Source organism: Aythya fuligula, chromosome 16 (assembly GCF_009819795.1).
Source record: "Aythya fuligula isolate bAytFul2 chromosome 16, bAytFul2.pri, whole genome shotgun sequence".
NCBI classification, from domain to species: Eukaryota; Metazoa; Chordata; class Aves; order Anseriformes; family Anatidae; genus Aythya; species Aythya fuligula.
Genome location: NC_045574.1, coordinates 13,138,489 through 13,160,555, shown reverse-complemented (window position 1 = coordinate 13,160,555; position 22,067 = coordinate 13,138,489). Strand labels below are relative to the sequence as shown.

At 50.0% G+C, this 22,067-nt stretch overlaps 1 protein-coding gene across 1 annotated transcript in view; it reads right to left on the bottom strand.

The window, feature by feature from the left end:
• NTSR1 (neurotensin receptor 1) overlaps nt 1-21,357 on the bottom strand; it is a 45,827-nt gene extending 24,470 nt beyond the window's left edge. Inside the window, exon 1 of the mRNA XM_032198538.1 lies at nt 20,695-21,357. Within this exon, the coding sequence (XP_032054429.1) occupies nt 20,695-21,357 (663 nt within the window). The remainder of the gene's footprint in view (nt 1-20,694) is intronic.
• Nucleotides 21,358-22,067: the final 710 nt, after the last annotated feature.

The following is a 22,067-nucleotide window of genomic DNA, read 5'->3' as shown; positions in this document are numbered from 1 at the left end:
TGACTGGCACAAGGAAGACGTTTTGCCTGTGAGCTGCTTTCTTTTCTGTTCTAAATTTCTTAGGACCTTGCCCCAAATCAGCTGGCTGTGGCCAGCATTGGAGATGGGCTGAAAGTCCAATGGATGAGGCAAGTGTGAGGTGCTGGGTGAATGGACTCCTTGGATCCTGTACAGGGCTTGGCTGCCTGCAAAGACATACGTTGCTATTCCTTGCATTCAGATTCTGATTACAGGTTAGAAAAATCTCTATTTTTCCATGGCATTTCAGCCTCCTGCATGGCAATTTGCAGCCAGTTCACAGGAGGGCTGTTTTTCAGAATTGCCTCTCTCAAAACCCCAAAGGTCTGTGGAGGAATGGCTAAAAATGCTGACATAGGAGCTGGAGCAGAAACTAGCTCTGACACCCTGACTTTAGCAGTGCAAGAAGTAGGAGCAAAATCCCTGCAGACAGGGAAAATCCCTGCAAGCCCTTGGTCCTGTTCAAGGGTCTGAGCTTGGCTGCAAAGGCTGATGGCAGCAGCATCCTCCGCTTGCAGAGATGCTGCTTACACTGACCTTTGCTATGCATTAACTAAAATCATTTCCTTTTTTAAGCACAAGAAAGTCATTGTAAAAATCACTACGTTTATCCCTAAGGCAGGTCTCCCAGACACAAGAAGAGTCAGTCTCAGGTAGAAACTTCTCCTCTCCAAACAGCTGTGGAGGCAGAGTCCTTGCAGAAGAGGAGGCGGTTTAGCACGATGAAATAATCACAGTGTCATGCATGCAACCAGGATTTCCCTGTTAATTACCTAACTGGTTAATTAAGGGGTGATTTTTTTATTAAAATTAATTCTTATCTTCGTAAAGTACATGGCTTATAAAGAGGATAGTACAGAAGTGTTTATCACTGATGCCCTAAGATGCTAATTTCCCTATGTTATGACTTGTAATCAAGATTAATTTTCTCTGACTTATCCTCCAAAGGAAAGACTTTACACCGGTTTTGACATTTAAATTATCTTACATTTGCAAGTCCGATATTGCCATAAATATTCATAGCCAAGAATTGAGTATCTAGTCCTTAATTTCTTTTAAATTCACTTCTCAAAACCGGTTTCAGAAGAAGCCCAGGGAGATGGAAGCCGTTTCATTTGGAGCACCTGGCTTTGCTACCAAGCAGCGGGCTGACAGCCCACGTTCCTGTTCGATTCCATCTAACAGTAAGGAAGGAGCCTCCAGCTGAAGGTTGGCCGTGATATACATGTATATTATATATATATATACATGGGTATTACATATATACTTGTATATCCACATATATACATATGTGTATTTACCCATGGCTGGCTGTGCTTGCAGCCCCCAGCTGAAGGCACATACCTGCACACGTCTGCCTCAAGAACGGGCGAATTGGCTTGCTGAGGAAACATTCTCCTCCTTTCCGTGACCGATGACTTTTTGTATCTGCTACCTTGAAATGCAATTACTTTGTCCAGGCTTTTTTTTTTTTTTTTCTCCCTTCAACAGCAAGGCAGGGCTGGAGAAACGGCGGTATCACTATTCACTTCGCAAAAACGTCTCTATTTGCAAAAGGCTAATGAAAAAGGAAAAAAAAAAAAATCCACCAAGCTTTCCAGTGACCTCTCCTACCCTTAAACCAAGAAATGTATTTAAGCAGCTACATCTGAGAAGAGCCACTGCCAATGCTTTAACTAACTCAAGACTGACCACTGCAAATACTGTTCTTATGGCATGTGAGGATGTTCTTCAGCTCCCCCGCACCCCGAGGCCTTTGGGTGCCTCTCCTGCTGCCAGGGGCCCACGGGTGACGGCATCCTTACCTTCCTTAGTGACTTTGCACCACAAGGACCAAGCTGACTCACTCTTGCTGACCAGTTAGCAGGCGAGTCACACTCACATCGATTTTCTGATGTATAACTGAGGTGTCTGCTCCTCCGTGCAATAAAAGAAGGACCTGCTAGCCAATATTTTTTGTTTGCTTGCGTGCTTCTCAGTTCATTATTCTAACAACGGGTGTTTTCTCTGCAGGCGAAATCCTGCCTCACAATGGATTACAGAATCACTTCGAATATTTTCCTCTTCCGGTCGAAAAGAAATTCTGATGCAGCCCAAAGTTACAACGAAGGTGAATTATTCAGCTGGCATAAGACTGCCCTTATAAAATGAACCCCCAAGTTTTGAGGATGTGAGCAGGGACATAAAAGATCTGGGATGTCAAGTTCAGGCTTGTCTCTGCCGGAAATACTGAAAAGTGTAATTATTTAATTACTTGGTGGGGTGGTGTTCCCCTAAATTCAGTGTCAGGACAATACATCTCAGTCTTTCTAGGTTCACCCCCCATGAAAGACTGGTCATGAGAAGGATGAGCATCAAATCTGGTGAGGATGAAGCTCTGCAGCTCTGAAGTGTTTCGAGAGACTCCACTTGAGCTAGAGTGGATAAAGAAGGTGCCAGAAATCTTGGGCTCTGCTCTCCCAAACAACTCCCTGCAACGTAGGAAGAGAAGCTCCCATGTCAGGCGGGTAGAAAAAAAATATGACAACAGCCTTAAACTTCTTGATTTCTGAATCAGTAAAAAACGAGCGTCTTTTAAGTGACAAGTTCTCATAAATAATTCCATCTAATGGAAGATACTTCGGTAATTGCGATATTTTAATTTCAGCCCTTTAAGTGCAGAGAATTCTCATTAGCTCTCAGCGTTCAGGTACGGCAATGAATTTTCATGGAGAGAGAGCAGCGTACATAGCACTGAAATGGCGGAAGGAAGTCAAATTTATTCAGCGTTTTATGGACAAAGACATTATGTGGTTCATTAAGCAAAACCATCCGTTCCCTTCTGGGTACGAGAAAGTTTTTATTATTCCTTTTTTTCAGGTTAATAAACTGAGGCAGAAAATAACTAGATCTGATCTAAACCTCTTCTTCGCAAGCATTTTCACAATGCCTTCCTCTGTTTTCTAGCAAGATTTATTATTAAATAAAGCCTTAAAGTGACCCGGAAAGTCTGACTTTCCATACCTCAATCTAACTCCTGCATAATATTGCTTTGACTAAAGGCAATAAAAAAATCCATGAGGGAGCTGAAATGCCAGGCTGGCAGGCTGAATACATGGATATTATAAATGAATAAAGCAATATGTAGACTTCAGGAAAAGAGGCGTGCCATTGCACCAATACAGAGGGAATTTGGCCTGCTAGCCAAGCCTGTAGTTGTTGAAATGAATTTGAAGTACCTTGGAAAAGCAACTCTTCTAATTGCTATATGGTGCTCACTCTGAAACCAAGCCGTGGAAATTAAAACAACGGTGTCCTTAAAGGAAAAAAAAAAAAAAAAAGAGAGAGAGAGGAAAAAAGAAAAGGAGAAGCAGGGGTGCTGGAGCAGGGGGAGCAAGGATGAAGGCAAATGCTTGCTACATACTGCCCCTGGATCCTGTGAAGCTGTGGATCACAGCATCTCAGCCAAGCGGGGCTCAGCAAGGGGCACTGTGGGCAAAGCAACACGAGTGGCAGCACATTTCCCTTCTGATTCTTGCCTGCTACATGTCTTCAAAGCCAGGTATAAGCAAGGACATAAATACTGCTTCCTTCATGTCTGATGCACTCCGTGGAGCAGGCAAAGGTAAAGCTCTGCAGGTAAAGCCGGTGGCAATGGGAGCCACTGATGTGAGTCATTGCATTGAATTACCAGCTCCGAGAGGCATCGCTTGATTTTAAGGTAGAAATTAAATGTTTGCAAGACCCAACTCCCTGCTGGGCTGCTGTTTACCATCAACATGTGAGTGATCGTCAGCGAAGAGGACAAGCGCTAGAGCAGTGCCAGACCTCAGCCAGCCTGGAGGATTTGCTCTGCATCCCTTTACCACTGCTGCAAATGTTTTCCTTTGGGGATTTTTTAGACACGCTGCTGCCTCCGTGCTCACCCAGACAAGGCATCGGTCACCTGCATCCAGACGTCCCCACACCAAGGTGTGCTTCTCCTGCCTTCTCTCGTTGTCTTTCTTGATCACCCAAATCTTACAGGGTTTGCTGCTGGTTACCTCCATTTCTCTCTAATCTTGATATTACTTCTACTTGATATTCTCCTTTTTATTTGTTGGTATAGGAACTTTCTATCCCCAAACCCAACCATGCTGTCATCTTCCTTTGATTACACCCAGCTTATTACTGAAAATAGCTCTTCTTTACTTACACATCTTACTCCTTTTACCTTCCTACATTAATTTGGATAAGCACAGCCCCAAGGACAAGGTTATGCAGCTCTGACCACTTTACCAGGGTCACAAGGAGAGCTGAGAAGGGTAGGTTGCTCCTCACTCAACCTCGACCTGGGTCTCTTTGCAGATCTAGTTACCACAAGCAGCCAGCCCTGCAATGGCTCTTTCAGTTTAATTTCGAAACCACCTTCTCTGATCTTTCCTCCTTTTGCATGAAGAAATGGCTTTTTGCTCAAAACGCGTGCATCTAATACCAGGGACGGCTTTAATTCTGAAGGCAGGGCTCAAACCCGATGGAGCGCACCGAAACGTCGCACAGGTGGGGACCTGTCTGGGGCTCATCCAGAAGGCACGCAGAGGTTCTGCTCTGCTGCTCAGCCCTTGGCAAAGCAGGGATCGTGCAGATGAAAAAGGGGATTTGTCTGATGGTTCACGATACGGTCAGAGTTCTTGCACAACCTCTGAGCAAAAATAAAGAGCCCGAACCAAACGTAAAGAGAGAGAGGCACCAGCCAGTTGAGTGCTATTTGGATTATTATATTTAGAGCCTATTAGGGAGCTTATTAAAGACTCTTCATGCAGGATCTCTCTGGTATAAACCTGGCACAGACGAGGGAAAACATTTGATCTTCAGCAGGGGAGGAACATGAGCAGGCTAAAAAAAGGCTATGCTAGAAAACAAATACTTTAAACAAAATGAATCAAGAGACAATGCCAAGAAGGCTGTGCCTAACTTTTAGGGGAAAATTTATGTTTTTGTTTACTTATTTATTATGCATTAATTGAAATGCTTAAAAGAAGTGGAACCTGGCTCAGTGTTTGATGAAGCTGAGGCAGACATGCTTTGACTCTGCAGTGAGACACTGAAAGCCGTATGAAAAATATAACCAGGATGATCTGCTTGTATAATTTAAAAGCTTTGTGCGTTTAAGGCTATATCGTGTGCTGTCACAAGGCAAAGAGAAGCTGAAAAAGGGACTGAGCAAATTGCAGGTATGCTCATTACAAAAACACCTAAAAAATGTCATTCCCCTATGAGGAGATGCAAATAATGGACTGCCCTTAGTTGCCAGGATTAAGTGAAAGGGCAAACCTTGTGCCCCTTGACACCTGCTGTCCCCGTGTTGGCGGCTGTGGGTAGCTGCTCGGTGCACCCTTGCTGCAAAAGCTGTGTCTTTTTGCCCCCTCCCATTGAAAGCAGTTGATGAAATGAGATGCAGTACATGGGGAGCCTCAGCAGGACACGCAGGGCGAAGGCTGATGCCAAGGGATGGGGAGTCCCAAGCCGAAGGCGCACGGCTCTGCCCTTGCTCGAGGATCAGGAGTTACAGGCAGCTCATCTTCTCGGGAGACTGGTGAATTTGATGAACAGCGAATTTTTGGAAGGAGACCAAAAGCTGCTTGAGGATTCAGGTTAAATTAAAGGAACAGAATTGACAAGAAAAAAAGGGGGGAAATGTTGAACTCTTGCAGTGCTTTGAGACAAATGTTAACACATCTCATTTCAGTGTATTAAGTGAAAAAACACGCTGAACTTCTGCTTTATTTCAGAACTGTCCTAAGCTAAATAAAAAAGAAGGAAGGGTTAGAAGCCAAATAGGAAGAAAAGTATTTCACCTCAGCTCAAATTAAATGCTTTATTCACAAACAAAGTACTGTAGGTCAACCCCAAACTAATTGCTTTGTTTCTCTCATCTCTGCTAAATTTCTGAAGTCTTTCTTCTTGGTTTGATCCAAACACATTATTTTTTTCCTTTTATCATGAATTATTTCACTCCAAAGCCACAAAACCCAAGTGAAGGAAGAACATCTCCAGTGGAGAGAGGGGATGAAGGAGAATGAGTGGCAGGAGTGCTGCTCTTGCCATGGGCAGCTGCATCTCTGCAGTCTTTGAGCCTGGTTTTCCTGTGACAAGCACTGAAAATGGCTAAGGGCAAGGGAGGATCAACTTCTCCTGCCACAGCAGCCTGGAGACACCACGCCAGCATCTGGGGAAAGCCAGGGCCAAGCTGTGACACCTCTCAGTGCACCCCAGGGCTGTTTCTGTGTCCTGCAGCAATGCTGCGCGGGGCTGGTTCATTAGAATTAGGCAGAGACGTCTCCATGAGTACATCTGTGCCAGTGACAGCTGACTCCTCGGTAATGACACCTTTAGAGACAATTATGACAGACAATTGTTTAATGAGAAGTGGCATTTTTTGTAAAAAATAATTCTATCGATGAAGCACGAGGGCATTTTAGCTTCAAATCTCTGTTGTTTCAGCCAAGCCCGTCTTGGTGGTTGACAGCCTTAACTGCGTTGCCCTGGCCACCTGGCTCTGGACTGCTCACACAGCAAGCACTGTTTGATGGAACACCAAAATCTAAGCAATGAAATCAAGCTGGCATCCTCCTGAGCACCAGTGCAGGCAGAAAACCCACCGCCAGGCTTCAGGACTTCTTTGGGCATTGCAGTGGGTGCTGCAGGTCTGCACGGCCCCCTGCCTTCACCTCCCTCCAGCTCTTCATATCTTCTTCCTAGTGTGACACTGAGAGGCATCCTCCTGCTCTTTCTCTGCAGGGAGCACCAAATATCTTCATTTTCCAGGCATCACCTGGGCTGACATTAGTCATTCCTGACACGGGCATTTCCAGCTAACAGATTAAGTTTCTCCTACTGGGTACAAAGTATGGCACATCGTCTTGCAAATTTAATTCATTGCTTGACATTTACTGTGCTCTCAGGCTCTTTTACTCCTTCAAGAAGGGGCTGTTGGTGCAGCTCAGGAGAGATGGAAAGGAAACTGGGAACTGCTGGGGTTGGTGAGATGCTGCCCTCCTGCCAGCCCGCCTTCCAGGGTGGAAGGTGGAGCTAGAGCCAAAGCAGCAGAAAATCGGTGAAAGTGAGCACTGCATTAACAACCCAAGGCTTGCACAGCCTCTGGGAATTGCTGCAGCCAATGGTTTATCCAGCACTCTTCATGCTTTGAAAAATAATTTCCTCTCCCTCCTTTTTGGCCAGAGCAGTGTCTGCTGTTCGCTGGTTCAGACAGTGAAAGCATGGAATATTTTGGAAAGAATGACAAAAAAGTAATAATCCGCAAATATTTCCAGTTCCATCAGATCTTGCTTAATAAGCCTTTAGATTTTATTAAGAAGGCAAAGTTGTTGACAGTGAAATTATTTGCCTGTGCTGGGAGTGGCAAAGCAGATTGTTAGACGTGGAGAGAAGGGAGCTGGCTGCGCTCATAAATCAGTCAATGTGTTACTCCTGCTAGACTGGAAGCGGGATGACAGCTCCTCCACACGCTGATGCTCTACTTCTCTGCGCCCTTCGCTAAACTGACGTTTGCTAAAAATACCCTGCAAAGGCACACGTGAAGCTTCAGGGCTACGGACACACCTGGAGCAGGGGAGACTTTAAATGGGCAGGTTCCAGCTCGCAGCCTCGAAACCCAGCCACGTTGCCTGTTGCACCTCCACCTCCATTTCATGTGCCCAGCTTTTGGCCATGGCTTTGCCTCCCTGCAGCTGGGGATGAAGGTTCCCCACTTCCTCAAAATGCTGCTCACTTGCAGCCAGCAACCACCCTAGAGCCAGCCTGGGCACATCACCATCCCTCCACGAGACCCAAGGGAAAAAACACATCGGGTGTCACTGACACCCAGGCTTCTCCCCCTTTATCTGCAATTCAACGTCAGAGAGGCATAAGAAAAGAGAAAGCAGGAGTGTGACAGCGTGATTCATGCTCATCTTTACCTCTGCAGACAACGAGTTACCAAACAGCCGCTCTCTCCATCCCTATCTCCTTATTCAGCATGCAAACGAGTGAAAGAATAACATTTTAATTGGATGGAAATGGAAAAGCTAGAGGACAACAGTGTTGTCGCAGCCTGAAGTTCCTGAGCCACGTGTCCTTGCTTGGGGAGGTAACACATAAAAGGGCAAGCCCAACAGCAGAGCTGCCACGAACAACTCCTTTGGGAAAGGACTTTCCGTGCAGCACAGCAAGGACAGCCTTCGGGGCAGGGACCCAAGCTCCTGCCCTTCCTGCTCCATACCTGTCCTGCATTAAAAATAATAATAAAAGAATCCCACATCTCCAATTAGGAGGTGCTTTAATCAAAGAGAGGTAATGAAAGACGTCCCTGCTCAGCTCTGATGCTGACTTGTACCTGAAATCACTGCAAGGTGAGCAGTGAGATGTCTCCCATGTGGTGCAGGGATCGGGTCCTTGCAGACGGTTCCCCAAGGCTCACTGCAGCTGCAAGCCCAAATTTTGGAGAGGCGCAGCCTGGACTGCATGGTGCATCGAGGCTTTTGGGATGGGGCCGTGTGCCAGCACAGGATGTGTCACCGTGAATCATCTGGTTTCAACGCGCAGAACCGTTCCCTGAATCGTGGCGAAAAGCACAAATGTTCTGCGCTGAAAAAGGAAATTCGCTGCCTCCTTTTTGAGCCAAAAATAGGGAAAAAGGTTGTGTAATTCATTTGCTTGGAATAATAAGCTTTTCAAAGTTATCTAAACAGTATTAATAACAGGGAAATCTCTGTTTATTTTATCAGTGCATTTGATACTGGTGCTCCAGGCAAGCTTGGCTCCTTCACCTTCAAGCCCAGAACTGCACCCAGCAGCTGGCAGAGGCTGGGCAGCAACCCCGTGCTGCCCCAAAACCAGCCCACTTCTCTTGAATGCTGTCTTGTAAGCAGGAGGAAAACCTGAAGCATTTTGTGGGTGAGTCCTGGAAAAATTTGATTTTTTTTAGGGGTCACCAGTGCACATTTCATCCCCGAGTCGCCCCCTTTTCCATCCCAAGCAGCTCTGCAGGAGCCGCGTTCCTGAGGAGCTGCAGCTAGAACTGTTAATGGCAGCCCCAATCGCTAATGACAAAGCCACGCTCATTTTCAGCTGAATTTCTTGTCTCCCTGGATAATAACTCTGCTTTCTTCAGCAGTCTTTGCAATTCATTCTTTGTGACAGGACACAAAAGGCCTGTTTGCTAGATCCCTTATCTCCAACAGAACTTTACCGGAATATCAAATGAAGGTGTGAAAGCTCCATCAAAACAACCGCTGTCCCAGGCTGGCAAGTCACAACTCACAGCTCGGTGTTTGCTGATAACAATTTTCAGGCTGTTCTCTCCCAGGAAAGGCAGAAGAAATAGCTGGCCAGAGGCTGTGCATCCCTGCACCCCATGGAGCTCACAGCAGGGCTTAAACAGCCCCTAGGTGACACCAGAGAGGGAAATTTGTAGGATGGAAATAGAGAGAAACACCTCTTGCCCTGAATGTCAAGGTATTCCTTTGGTGCAAGGCGTGGGGCTGTGGATCAGCCTCCCAGAGGGGAAAGGAAATCCACTGCTGGAAAGGAATTAGTGCCCAGCAAATCTGCAGCTGGGCTTCGGGGTTGTATCGGTGGTACCCGCAGGGCGTGAGTCGAAATAATCCCTACAGCCGGATCGATAGACGTGGCCTTAAAAGCAAGCTGCTCTCTGCTGCCATGAGGACCGCTCAGGATGGTGCCAGCCCCGCGGTGTCATCCTGCAGGGAAAGTCAGGGACTGACCTCTGCCAGGCACTGCCGCCAGCCCCAGAACCACCAGTCCCTGCCCCGTAAAACTGGGAAACGGGAAAAGCCCCATAAATCACTCCAACCAGCCCCTACTCATGGGATTAGTGAAAAACCACCCTGCAGTGTGTTTTGGCTGGATTTGAAGGCACAGCTGTTATTTGTGGCACTGGTGAGCACCGTCCCTGCCTGTGCTGGGCCAGGTGATCCCGCACAGGGTGCAGAGCAGGCATGCGGCTGCTGGGCCGTGCTCCAGCCACAGCTGTGCAGGACGGGGCAGGAGCTGCTCTGAGAGAGATCCAGCCTTGTTTTACAGGCAGAAAGGCCTCTTCTGCACAGCAGGAGGTCTATAAAACTGTCATTTCTTGCCCTGTTCCTGCCCTTGTCTCTTTACTTTTGTTTTTTACAGGCTGCCAAAGGATTTCTTATTGCCTTTTTTTTTTTTTTTTTTTTAAAATTGAAACTGGGTAAGTTACTTTTTTTCACTTAAGTAGTCAATGAGTTTAACAACGGTTTCCATTATTGCATGTAGGAGAAACCAGCAACCTTCCCATCAGGAAATAGAGAGGTAATTTGGACTTTTTTGTGCGTGAGCAGGGGACATAACCTCACAACAGGAAGGGCAGTCCCAGAGAGCCCTTAAAAGCAATTTTTGCCTGGGCGAAATTTAAGGGATGGAATTTGGCACGGCAATACATGATATGATAAAAACCTCTAGCGTATGCTCTGAAATTTTCCCTTTCCCAACCAGACTCGTTTGAAAGGACTGAAGAATCCAGGCAGCATTTTCCCTGGGTCTCCATACACCAAGCTGTGGCTCTTTAGCTGCTCAGCAGCGTGTTCTTCTCTAAGACCTGTGCTTGCAGTAGCCAACGGAGCCCGAAGCAGTTTCTCTGCAGAACTGGAGCACACAACACATCCACGGCCAAAAGCAACCCCAAACTGATTCCTGTCCTGGCAGCTGCTCTTGGGTTTGGCCACATTTCTCCTCCGTGACGCATGAACGTGCTCAGGAATGATGGGACAAGGAGAGAGCTGGGCAGGGTGGTCACTTCTCAGGAGGGTGGGAGGGACCCAGAAGGACCCAGGTGCAAGGACAGACACAATCCTATTAATAGAGTCCCTAACGAGGTGCTGAGCCCACAGCATTACACCTGACAAATTCATCACACGAATGTATAAGGGAATAAAACAGCTCCGGATAATTGCAGAGCACGAGAATGTGTTCGATGGCATCCGAAACTTGGCGAGATTAATTTTCCTGACAGCTCGTCTAAAATGGAAATGGGCTATGTAATTGAAAGGAATAAAACCCCCACAGATGGCACGTTGCATGATCAGTGGAATTTACCTTTGCAGGTCCCTGTCACTGGCATTGCTGGGGGAGGTGAGGGTGTAGGGCTGGGGGGGCCTGGCCCCTTCCCCTGGCTTAGGGGGCCCTTTGTAAAATTAATATTCACCCTCGTTTGTGCAATACCCATCTGCTTTCTTCTCTTTCTCTCCTGCTTTTCTGGATGTCAGCATGTCCCAGAGGTTTTTATACCTTTCCTTGGGCTGTGGATCCCAGAGCAGGATGTCAAGCACTGATTTTTTTTTGCAGAATGGCAGCCTTAGATGTAGGTTACTCGATTCCACTATCCTAGCACATGTCTAAAAAGCACCAAGTGCAAATCAGCGCCGTATAAACCGGAGTAATAGAAAAGCCAGGCTGTTAATCTTCATAATGTGCCTCTCAGTGGGGATTTCGCTTGAATGTTATTTGCATTAACTATGATACCAGCTGCTGGATATGCAGTTATAAATAAATTAAAGGCCAAGTTAAGTCAAATACCGTCCCAGTGCTGACTGCAGACTCCAGTGTGAGCGCTGTTCCCAATGCAGTGGGCAGATGCAGTCTGGTGCCCTGGAAAACTCATTTTGGGGTCAGGTAACCCCTTAACGGGGCTTACGGTGTCAGCCCAGGCTCTGGTGGTAGGCACTGCATGGCAGGAAAGAGGAGGGGTTTGCTGGAGCTGACGTTCAGCAAAATACCTCAAGCACGTGGTTGTTTTCATTTGATATACGACTATTTTATTTATAGTGACACGGCCAGTCCTGCTCTGCTGGCGAAAAGGAAAACAAAGCTGGTGCTAAACGGCGCGGAGATGAATTCATCGGATATTTTAGGTAAGGAACTGCAGAAACTGCTCTTGGCCTGAGAGTGGAGAAACTAATAGATGGGTTCGGCTGCATAGATGTCCAAGCAGAGCTGAAGCCCTTGGTGATGGCAGTCAAAGCCCCGGTGCAAGGCTGGGTGCTGCTGCAGGAGGTTCAGCCCTGGGAGGTGCTGGTGCTCCCCACAAAGCCTGCTGCACCATCACAGCTGCCAGCACAGGGGTTTTGCAGGGCCAGGCAGTGTGCAGGGCATGAAGCAAAGGGATTTGTTTGGCCCCCTTCTTTCTGGGGCAGCAGGAAGGAGGCTGCTGGATTCGGGTGCTGGGCTGGAGGAGCACGGGCTGGGATCAACCATCTGGAGCCCAGAGCAGGACAGGAGGGCCTGGGGCTCTTCTGGCTTGCTTTAGGCTCTGGGAACAGCCTTGGTGCCCCGTGGTGAGCCTGGCTTGATGGCACCAACACAAAGGCAGGAGAGCACCAGCGTGGGATGAAGGCAACCGGTGGCTGTGCTGTCACGCCACATCCCTCTGCCCTCCTGGCTGCTGCTGCTGCCCTGCCTGCTAAGCCCTCTCTAATTCCCTCAGCAGCTTTCGGAGCCTGCCAGCTTATTTTTTTACCAACCTGCTGCAAAAACACGAAACCCAGGCCCTCTGCTTTCTCCATGCACTCGTTAGGGATTTTCCTCAGGAAAACCATGCAGCCACGAGGCAACAAGCCTACCTCCTCTTGTGCTGCTGGGAACAGGAGCAAAGAAAATTCAATTCAATTTTAGGGAAAAAAAAAAAAAAAAGGCATATCTCAAAGGAGCCTGTGAACTTATCAGTTACTTTCTTTGTTGCTGCTTTTTCCCAACATCTCTCCCTGACTCTTCTGCCTCTCGGAGCCTCTGCTGCTAAAGGATTTGTCTCCTGGCACTGCTTTGTCTCGGGCTGGACCAGGATGAACAGACGGGCTGTGTGTCCCACTCCTCTCTGCACTGACATGCTTTCTAGCCACATGCCTGCAGAAATTTTTGCCCTTTGAAGGGATTTTTTTTTATCCCCAGCTCCATTGGGCTGCTCTGGAGCTGTATTTCCCTTCGCTCCTCCAGTGCTTTATCACACACTTGGAGTTAAAGGACATGGAAGCATGACAGTCATAAGGCCATAACTGAGAGTAGTAAAAAAAAAAATTAACTGTGGGCTTTAGGGAGGGAAAGCCATTCCTATGAGTTTCTCTTTCGAATGAAAAGAGTAAATTAAATGTATAAATTGTCCCCTTAAGGATAAAATGGAAGGAGCAATCGATAGGATGATGCAAGCAACGAGCTAAACTTTCCCAGTGGCTGCATGCGTTTCATTCTTATAAGGTGGTTTTGAAAAATTCACAGAATAGCAGCGAAACGCAAGTGAATATTAAATTGGTATTGAACACGCTCAGGTACTTATGGACTCATTAAACAAGTTCTCCGAGGGAGCAGTCCCACCAAGTACTGAGACCACGGTTACTCAGCTCAGCCTGCGAGGGCAGAAAACCCACCAGCCCGGACTGGGAAGGCAACCACAAATTCATTGCAGGCTTCACCCTTTTGCACAGGCAACCCTCCTGCTTGCTCATCTCCTTCCTTTCAGTGCAGACTGCGATAGAGGAGCTCCCCGAAGGAGGGACACTTCTCCCGAAGCCAGGTGAAGCATTTGCTTCAAGAGCACACGCTGGCTCTAGCAGCAGCAACCCTAAATTTATTCTTTATTATCTAGAGGGAGTAGTAGTTGGCAGGAAGCACCAGCAGGCATTTGCAAAGAGAAGGGAGCACGGTGCTGAAATCAGATGATATTCCCAGCCCTGTCTGGTCTTCTATATATTTAGAAATGCACTTGGCAGAGGGACAACTGGAAGGTTTTATAAAGGGAGATTTACAGCACCGGGTGCAGCATCTGGGGAGATGTAAATCCGCAGGCTGGGTGCAAACTCTGGGCGAGGAGCCGGCGGGCACGGGGACGAGGGGTGGCTCTGCTGGAGCCAGCACCACTGCCACCAGCCCCAGCACTGAGCCTGGGGCACGTCTCTAGAGGTGCTTCCAGGTTTTTCGTGAGCACTTTTCATAAAAGAGAGGGTTTTTTTCCTTTCACATATGAAAGGCTTTTTTTTTTTTCCCCCACTAGGAAAATCTCATCTCTGTGACTGCTGTCTTCAGCTGACAGTCAGCTCTGGTCCCTGAGAAATTAAAAGTTTCAGAGAAACCTCACTGAACTTTCTCAATCAAAAGTTCTGTTAAAAAAGATTTTGTTCGTTCTATTTTTGTTTTTCCTGGGAGAAAAGGAGCCCCCGTGGGGCCAAGCCCAGCAGCACACTTTCTGCGCTGAGAAATATTGAAATACGGACAGGTTCCTGGTGGCCCAGGGAGGGAGGAGGATGGACATGCACACACATGTGCCAGGCAGGAGTTTGAGTACAGGGATATGAAAGTGTCTCCCTGTTATTTCCCTCCCATCTGCAGAAGATTTAACAACAAATACCGTGAATGCAGGAAAACACTGGAAAACAGCAGCTCAAAAACTCCTGCTCCCCAGAGATGGTCAGCGCCCCATCACCACCACCTTGCCTGAACCATCTCCAAGCACATTTTTCCTGAATAACACATCAGCTCGACTGATTTATCGTCAGCTTGTTTTATAATCCCACACCTACGATGCTTTGAAATGGGATTGAAGAAACGGCACCTACAGGAGGCAAAGAGTGGGGGCAGCTACACGCGAGACCCTCGGCTCGGATGTGTCCTTGCAGGGGGCAGCAGCCAAGGCAGGGCTGGTTCAGGTGGTCACACCAGAAAAGGGTCCGCAGGGTGCTCACCTGGTGTGAAGGCAGGAAAAAGGCTGGGAAAGGTGAGAATTTGTAATCGTCTTTTCTCTGCCATGCCAGCCTGAGCTGTGAGAGGGAAGATGAGCGCTGCAAGCACCTCCAGCTTCACGTGGGGTGAGTGGCTGATACCAGAGAGCAACCAGCCGGGTCAGGGGTGTAATAACCAAGCTCCACCTGCTTAGAGCAAAGGTAAGGAGGGACGTCAGCACTGGTGCTGTCGGTATCACCACCTCACCACGCCTGATTTAGGGCTAGATGGCCACCAAACTCCATCTCATCACTGCCACCCCCTCCGCAGAGCAGCACCCATCCTGCCACGGCCCTCGGCAGCCTCACAGCTGGGCAAGGTGACGGTGGCAGCCCCGATGCCCAGACCCTGCTCTGCACCCACCTGGGGGTCCCGGGGCAGGACGATGCCACCATGGGTGCCTTGGGCAGGACGCAGAAGCGTTTCTGAACATCAGGGAGTGAGGGTGCCATCTGCGAGCCTCCAGCAGATGCAGCACAGAGCTGAGTGCGAGCCTTCAAGGGGAAGGAGGGAGGAAGGAGGGAGAAGACAATTAAATAGCTGTTTTAAATGATTTGGAAGAAGATTAAAGGCAGCTGCAGGTTTTTCTTTTTTTTTTCTTTTCTTTTCTTTTTTTCTTTTTTCTTCTCTGGCAAGAGGAACCACCAGATTACCTTCATCTCTGCTGCCTTTACAAACTGCTGTTAAGAGGAAACCTAAAAGCTAAATTGATGGGCCGCATTTCTTCACTTTTTATTCCCTCCAGCTGACATCTCAGGAAGGGGGGGGGGGGGGGAGGGAGGGAGGAGGAAAAAAGAAATCAAGTGAATAAAAAAAAAAAAAAAAAAAAGAAATTATGTAAGAACTGGCAAAACCCAGCAGGCCAAGTGGTTATGTAAAGCAATGAACACAGCAGCTTATTTAATTCAGATCTGGCTGTAAGACGGACCATGGTGTAAATGGCTGGGGATTAGTGGGGCTGAATTAAAGCCCCTGGGTCCCTGAGCAGCCTGTGGGAAGAGGCAGCTCCTTAGGGATGCTCAAACCACCAGAGATGGGCATCACCCCGGGCCAGGTGTCTCTCTCCATCACTGCAGGGATGGATCCAGACACACTCCAGCACCAGCACCTTCATTTTCTCCTCTGTCTGGCAGCACCCACAGGAGCACCGTGCCCTAATGGGACACCTTGCATCGGACACAGCCCTGCCACCAAGGTGCTGACCCGTGCTGCTGCCTCTGCAGGGGCTAACGGCACCCGGGGGGGCTTGCCTGGTGGTCAAAGACCCTTTGTGGGGTCTCTGTGGCCAAAATAGTTCTGGCAGCTTGGCTCAAATTGGGGGGGGATTATCTCTGTGTGGAGCTGTAGCGAGTGACTGAAAACAGCACTGTTATTAAAAGCCATAGCAGGAATTTGGCTGTGACTGAAGGAAAAGAGGCCGACTTCAGCTCCTGCAGCCCCGCTGGTATAAACGCAGCATTCCTGGGCTGAGGCCATCGCCTAACCCTGGATACGATGTGCTCAGAGAGAGCTCAGCCCTTGGGCTTTACGCACGGCTGTTTTTTGTGTACTACGAGCAGAGCCCTGCCAGATTGACCCGCAAAGCCCTGCTGGGTGTCCTGTGGGGACGCGGGAGGTGGCGGGCACAGCCCCACTGCCCACACCACCCATGGGGCAGGGGGTTCCCCATGCGTCCCAAGGGTGCTCCTTGTCAGAGGAAGGCATACAGAGGAGTTTGTGACAACGTGCATGGGATTCAAAACTTTCTGGGCCTCTCAGATAATGGGATTTGAATAGATGTCCTTGGAAGAGTGTGTAGGCAGCGAAGCATCGAGGCCAGGCAGCAGATGACCACAGAAGGGGCTACTCCAGGAGGCCAAGGCACAGGTCACATCATGGGAACAGATTTGGGACACCTCACATCCCCCAGCTCCAGCACCCGGTCCTTCCTCCCATCCCCTCCAGGTCTGAGGCTCTTCAGCACACTCCTTCAAAGGCATCGCAAGAAGAAAGCAAGCAGAGGACCTCCCTGGGCAGGCCGTTGTTTCATGTGTGGTGCTATTTACTCTACAGATCAGCAGAAGTGGGAGCAGGCTCCATCAAACGTAACCAACGGGAGCTGCAGGGTGGGCTGATGCAGAGCAGAACTGCAGCAAAAAAACTGCAGCCCACCAAAACCGGTGAGGAGGGCCACAAAAGCTCCCAGGGTGCTTGCCAAGAAGTTCCCCTATGGAACAAGCCACCTGGAGCCGATGGGGCTGTGATGGTTTGTGGAGGCTGCTGCCATGTGTTTTAATAAATGGGTTCACACCAGCTGGCCGTGCCAACAAAGCACCAGCGTGTGTCAGACACTCTGCCCAGGCACCGTAAACAGCAGGTCTTCTGAAAGGAAAGAGGAAACGCTTTCCTGCTGAGACTGAAAGGTTGCAAATGGCCCTGATGTGGTGTAGGGGATGTTCTGCAGCAATGCCACCCGAGCTGAGGCTGTGCCATGCTGTGAATTGAGTTAGGGGCTGGCAGGGAGCTGCCCGCACCCCATCTCCACTGCCTCTATAACCAGGATTCATTAAAATCCTCAAATTTTAGGTCAAGGAATTGCCTGGCTTTGTGCTGGGTGCTGGGAGCTGCACCAGGATCGCGGGGACTTCTTTAAACTTCCTCTTACCCCAGGTTCACTGAGGACCTCTCTGGAAAAGATCTATCAAGGTAAAGTAAGAAGCACTACAGGAAAATGGTATTTGCGCTCTGGCCATTCGAATTCAGACCTTTTTTAAAGAGAGGATGGAGAGTGCATGGTGCTAGCAGCACGTGGGGCAGCCGCTCAGCTGTCCCCTGCTCCGGGGAGCAGCCCCAGAGCCAAGAGCAAAACCACAACAGCCAAAACCACAGGTACCGACCTGCAAAGGAACAGGACACTGATCTCCTTCTGTCTTGGAGCTCTTTTATCTGGTGCTGCCACAACGAGTAGCTTTTACAGCCTCCTCCAGTTGAAGTGGCATGAAAACAGTAATTTGCTTGTATGGAAATGGCTTTGAGAAGTGCTTAATTTGTGTGGGAAAAAAAAAGAAAAACACCATCAAATTGGCTGCAGCGTGCGAGAGAGGACGTCTGCCAGTTAAAGTGTTAACTAGACCTAAATGATGCAGCTATAATGGACTTATTCCTGCCACCGTACCCCAAACCGATGCCAATATTCAAAGCAGACATCCCTAACCAAGAGAAGTAGCAGGCAGGCTTGGCGCTGAGGAACACAGAGCAAACCAAAAGCCTGATTTAGGATGCTGCAAGGATGGTGATAACCAAAGCCGGGGCTTCTTCCAGTGGCTGTGCAGTTTTAGTGGTACAAGCTAAGTAATATGAGCAAAAATCTAATATGCCAAGTGCTGTTTGAATAGTTACTCTTCTTTTTCTTACTGTAAAGGAACCTAATTGTCTGCACAGCCTAGCTTTCCTTGGGGTTGTCCTTTACAACCTAAAGATTCAAAGCCAATAGTGAAGAATCTTTTCAAAGAGAGACTTAAATTAACACCCTCAAATATTCATCCTGGGAAGGCTGTTCCAGTCCAGGGAGGAGCGTGCTCCTGGGCTTATCTGAGCTCTCAGTGGGCTCCGAGTCTATAAATGGCTACATTCGCTCTGTTTGGGGACTGGCTTGCAGTCAGTCACCAAATAAAACCTCTCGGAGAACTGATGGTTTCCAAAAACATCCCCGTTTGCTTTAGACAGTATGCCAAACAGGAAGAGTGAAATATGTTGAGTGAGTTATTACCAGAGATTTGCCAGCTTGAGCAAGTGTATCACTGCTCTGCCTAATTTAAGGACAGAAAATGAACACAGAGATGTAGAGACCTGCTTGAAAGCAGCTTCAGTCCTCTGCAAAAGTCAAGGGCTCCGACTTTCAAGCTGCAGGACCTTTGTGCATCACTCTCCCACATCACCACTGCCATTTCTCACAGGTCTTCCATTATTTGCCTTTTTTTAAACCTCTGCACAGCGTACCAGGTGTGAATGCCCGGCCACACGCTGTGCGATGGTTCCCATTAATGCACTTCAGCCCTGACTTGCAGCTGCTTTGCTTATTCACTCCGGAGCCCTCCCCAGCCCGGGCCCTGCTTCTCACTGTGTGTGTGCTCCTTCAGAGTCTGGAGGAACGAGCCCAAGCCCTTAAATAACCTTCCCATCTTAGCAAAGCCCCATTTCAGCTCCCCTGAGAAGGAAAGGCATGGTGTTCACCCCCCAGTCCCCGATAGCTCCCCCCAAAAATCGCCTCCTTTTTACTTTTAAATTAAGTCACAAGTGAACTTCAAATGAAACACACAAGGAAAAGCCCGCAGGCAAAGTTCACATTCACGTCTGCCTGCTTCTTCCTTGGGCAGCAGGACAAGGTAGATCCTGAATAATAGCAAGACTGTAAAATATGTTGAGAATTGTTTAAACTGTAATCTCCGAAGACGTAGCTAGGAAATAATCCGCTCTCTTTAGCCCTATCATGTTAACACAGAGCAGGAGCCTAATCCTAAAAGGAAGATGAGTGGAAATAATGCATTTCAACCACATTGTTCTCAAATCAGACGGCTCACGTCTCCTCAGAGAATAGAGAATTTGGGTTAAGCACACTGGGCTGCCACTGGCAAAAGCTACAGAGCATGTACAGGAGAAATACAGCCTCCAGGATCTCAAGGTAGAAGTTAGGTACCAGGACGACATTCAGGGGGAAGTCAGTGCTTTTGGTTATGGGGGCAGAGGTGGGAAACTTGGAGAGACATGATTAAACATCTAACTGCTCCAGGCTTAAACCTACCCGCTTGTACCCTCGCCCCCTTTTAGCAGGAGAAAGGATTCTGGTTTGTTTCCATTTGCGTTCCCTCCCTTTGGCTGCAGGAACATCTCCAAGGCGTCAGTACACTTGCAGTTTTAAACTCTAATTGGCTACTGATTAAACCCACCTAAAATTCATGTTCCAAATAAAAGATTGAGGAGCTCTCACATGTAAGCCTGGCAGCGGAGGAGCTGTGGAGATCGGCGTCTTGCTCTTTCCACCTCTCCTTCCGCTCCTCTTACATTTTTCAAGCCTAATGCTCCAGTGAACAAATGCTTCGAGCCCTCAGAGCACCGGAGCGCTGCAAGTGTTGAGGCTGAAATCCTTCCCACGCCTGGGAGTGTTCGATTTAGCAGCGTGTGGAGACCAGCAAAGCCTTCCCAAACTCAGGAAGGGGACTGCTGGCTAAACCAGCTACGGATTGCCCTGAAACAGCCAAAATACCAGCTGCTGGCTTTCAAGGTGCCGTTTCCTTTTGGAAGCCTGCGCTTGTACCCAAAACTTTCTGACATTGGGGTCTGGTGCTACACAGAGGAAAGGAGCCGTGGATCAACCCAAGGAGCTGGGAGGGGGAGGAGAGGCGGTTTTATTTCCCCTGCTCCTGCTGGCCCCTTTCCAGCCGGAGGAGAGGAGCTGCAGGCGATGCTGGGGGGGGAGATCTGTGCATTTTTCTGGCAATGAGCTGCCACGTTTTGGGGGAACCCGAGTGCTCCTGCTCCGCTGCTCTCAGAGCAGTGGCTGCACAGTGGAGCAGGGCTGGGGTACCCCGGGGTGTGTGGCACGGAGGTGTGTGGCACTGGGACAGCTGCTCTGGGGGGGCTGCACTGTCTCGGGTTGGTTTCAACCCCATGCAAGATTTATCCCAGTGTGGGATTAACCCCTGAGCAGGCTCACAGCGAGCAGAGCCACCCTCTGACCCCTTAGCCCTGCTGCCACCCCAAGCCAGGCTGTCCCATCAGGGCTGCTGGGGTCCCCCCTTCCCAAGCCGGCTCCCCCCGTCCCAGATCCCCATTCCCCTCCTGGCTCTGACAAATCTGGGCTCTCAGAGCCCGGGAAAGGAGGCAGCTGCCCGACCCCAACCACTCGGGATCCCCGTCCGCCTGGCTCCTCACCTGGATGACCATCTTCAGCGTGGGGGCATCCAGGATGGTGGTGCAGATGAGTGAGTCCGGATCGTGGTCCTTGGCGTAGATCTGCCCCATGGTGAAGATCATGGGGATGGCGAGGAGGAAGGAGGCGATCCAGATGCAGCTGATGAACTTCTTGGTGCGGCTGCGGGACATGATGCTCTTGGCTTTGAAGGGGTGGCAGATGGCCATGTAGCGCTCCACGCTCAGGCTGGCGATGTTGAGCGCCGTGGCGTAGGTGCAGGCGTCCCGCAGGAAATAGTAACCCTTACAGACGGCCCCCCCGAAAGCCCAGGGGTGGTGGACCCAGATGAAGTTGTAGAGCTCGATGGGCATGCAGAGGAGGAAGATGAGGAGGTCGGAGAAGGCGAGGCTGGCCAGGTGGTAGTGCACGGTGCTCTGCAGGTTCTGCAGCGACTTTTTGCGCACCAGCGTGTACGCCGTGATGGAGTTGCCCACCGTGCCCACCAAGAAGAGCGCCAGGTAGATGACGGTCACCATGACTTTGGAGTAGATGTCGGTGTTGACGTCCAGGTCCTCCTCGTCGGGCCCTTTGGGGAGCAGCGGGTCGGAGCGATTGGAGGCGTTGGTAAAGGCGCTGGGCTGAGGTCCGGGGGTGCCTCCGGGGGTTGAACCGTTTGGGTGCATCCCGGGGCAGCGTCGCCCCGTCGGGGGCTGCAGCTCGCCGGGAGCCTCCGCTGCGCCCCGCCGGGGGGACTCGGCCGGTTTTAAGGCTGCGGGGAGGAGGCGCCTGCCCCTCCCGGGCTGCCGTGCGTGTGTGCGTGTGCCCGGGGGTGTGCGTGTGTGTGTGTGGCAGCGGGGGACACGCACTCACCCCCTCCCCTTCTCGTGTCCCCCTCCCGGTTCCCCCTCCCCTACCACCACAGCATCCTTCCCCTGGCTGCCCGGCTGCGCGCAGCCCGGCAGCTCCGGAGCTCTCCTCCTCCTTCTCCCCGCAGCTCCCCGGCTTCCAGATGTGCCCTGGCAGGGCAGGAGCCTCCCTGCACACGCACACATGCACACGCACAGCCTCGCCGGGAGGCTCTGCTCTGCAGCTGCCTTCCTTCCCCCCCCAACCCTCCCCCGGTCCGGGGCCGTCCCCTCCGCTCGCCTCCCTCCTCCCCAGCCCCGCCGCCGCCCCAGGGTTTCGCAGCCCCAACCCCAAACGGAGCCGATGGGGAGGAGCAGAACGGCCCCCCCCGGCAGCTGGGTTGGGGGAGAGGAGGTGCAGAGCCCCCTCTGCCCAAACCGGACCCCCCCCTCTACCCCCTGCTCCCTCCTGTATCCCCTCTTCTGCATCCCGTGCAAAGCCAGGCACAGGCGGGGCTGCAAGCTGGGGGCTGGCAGGGGGGTCCAGA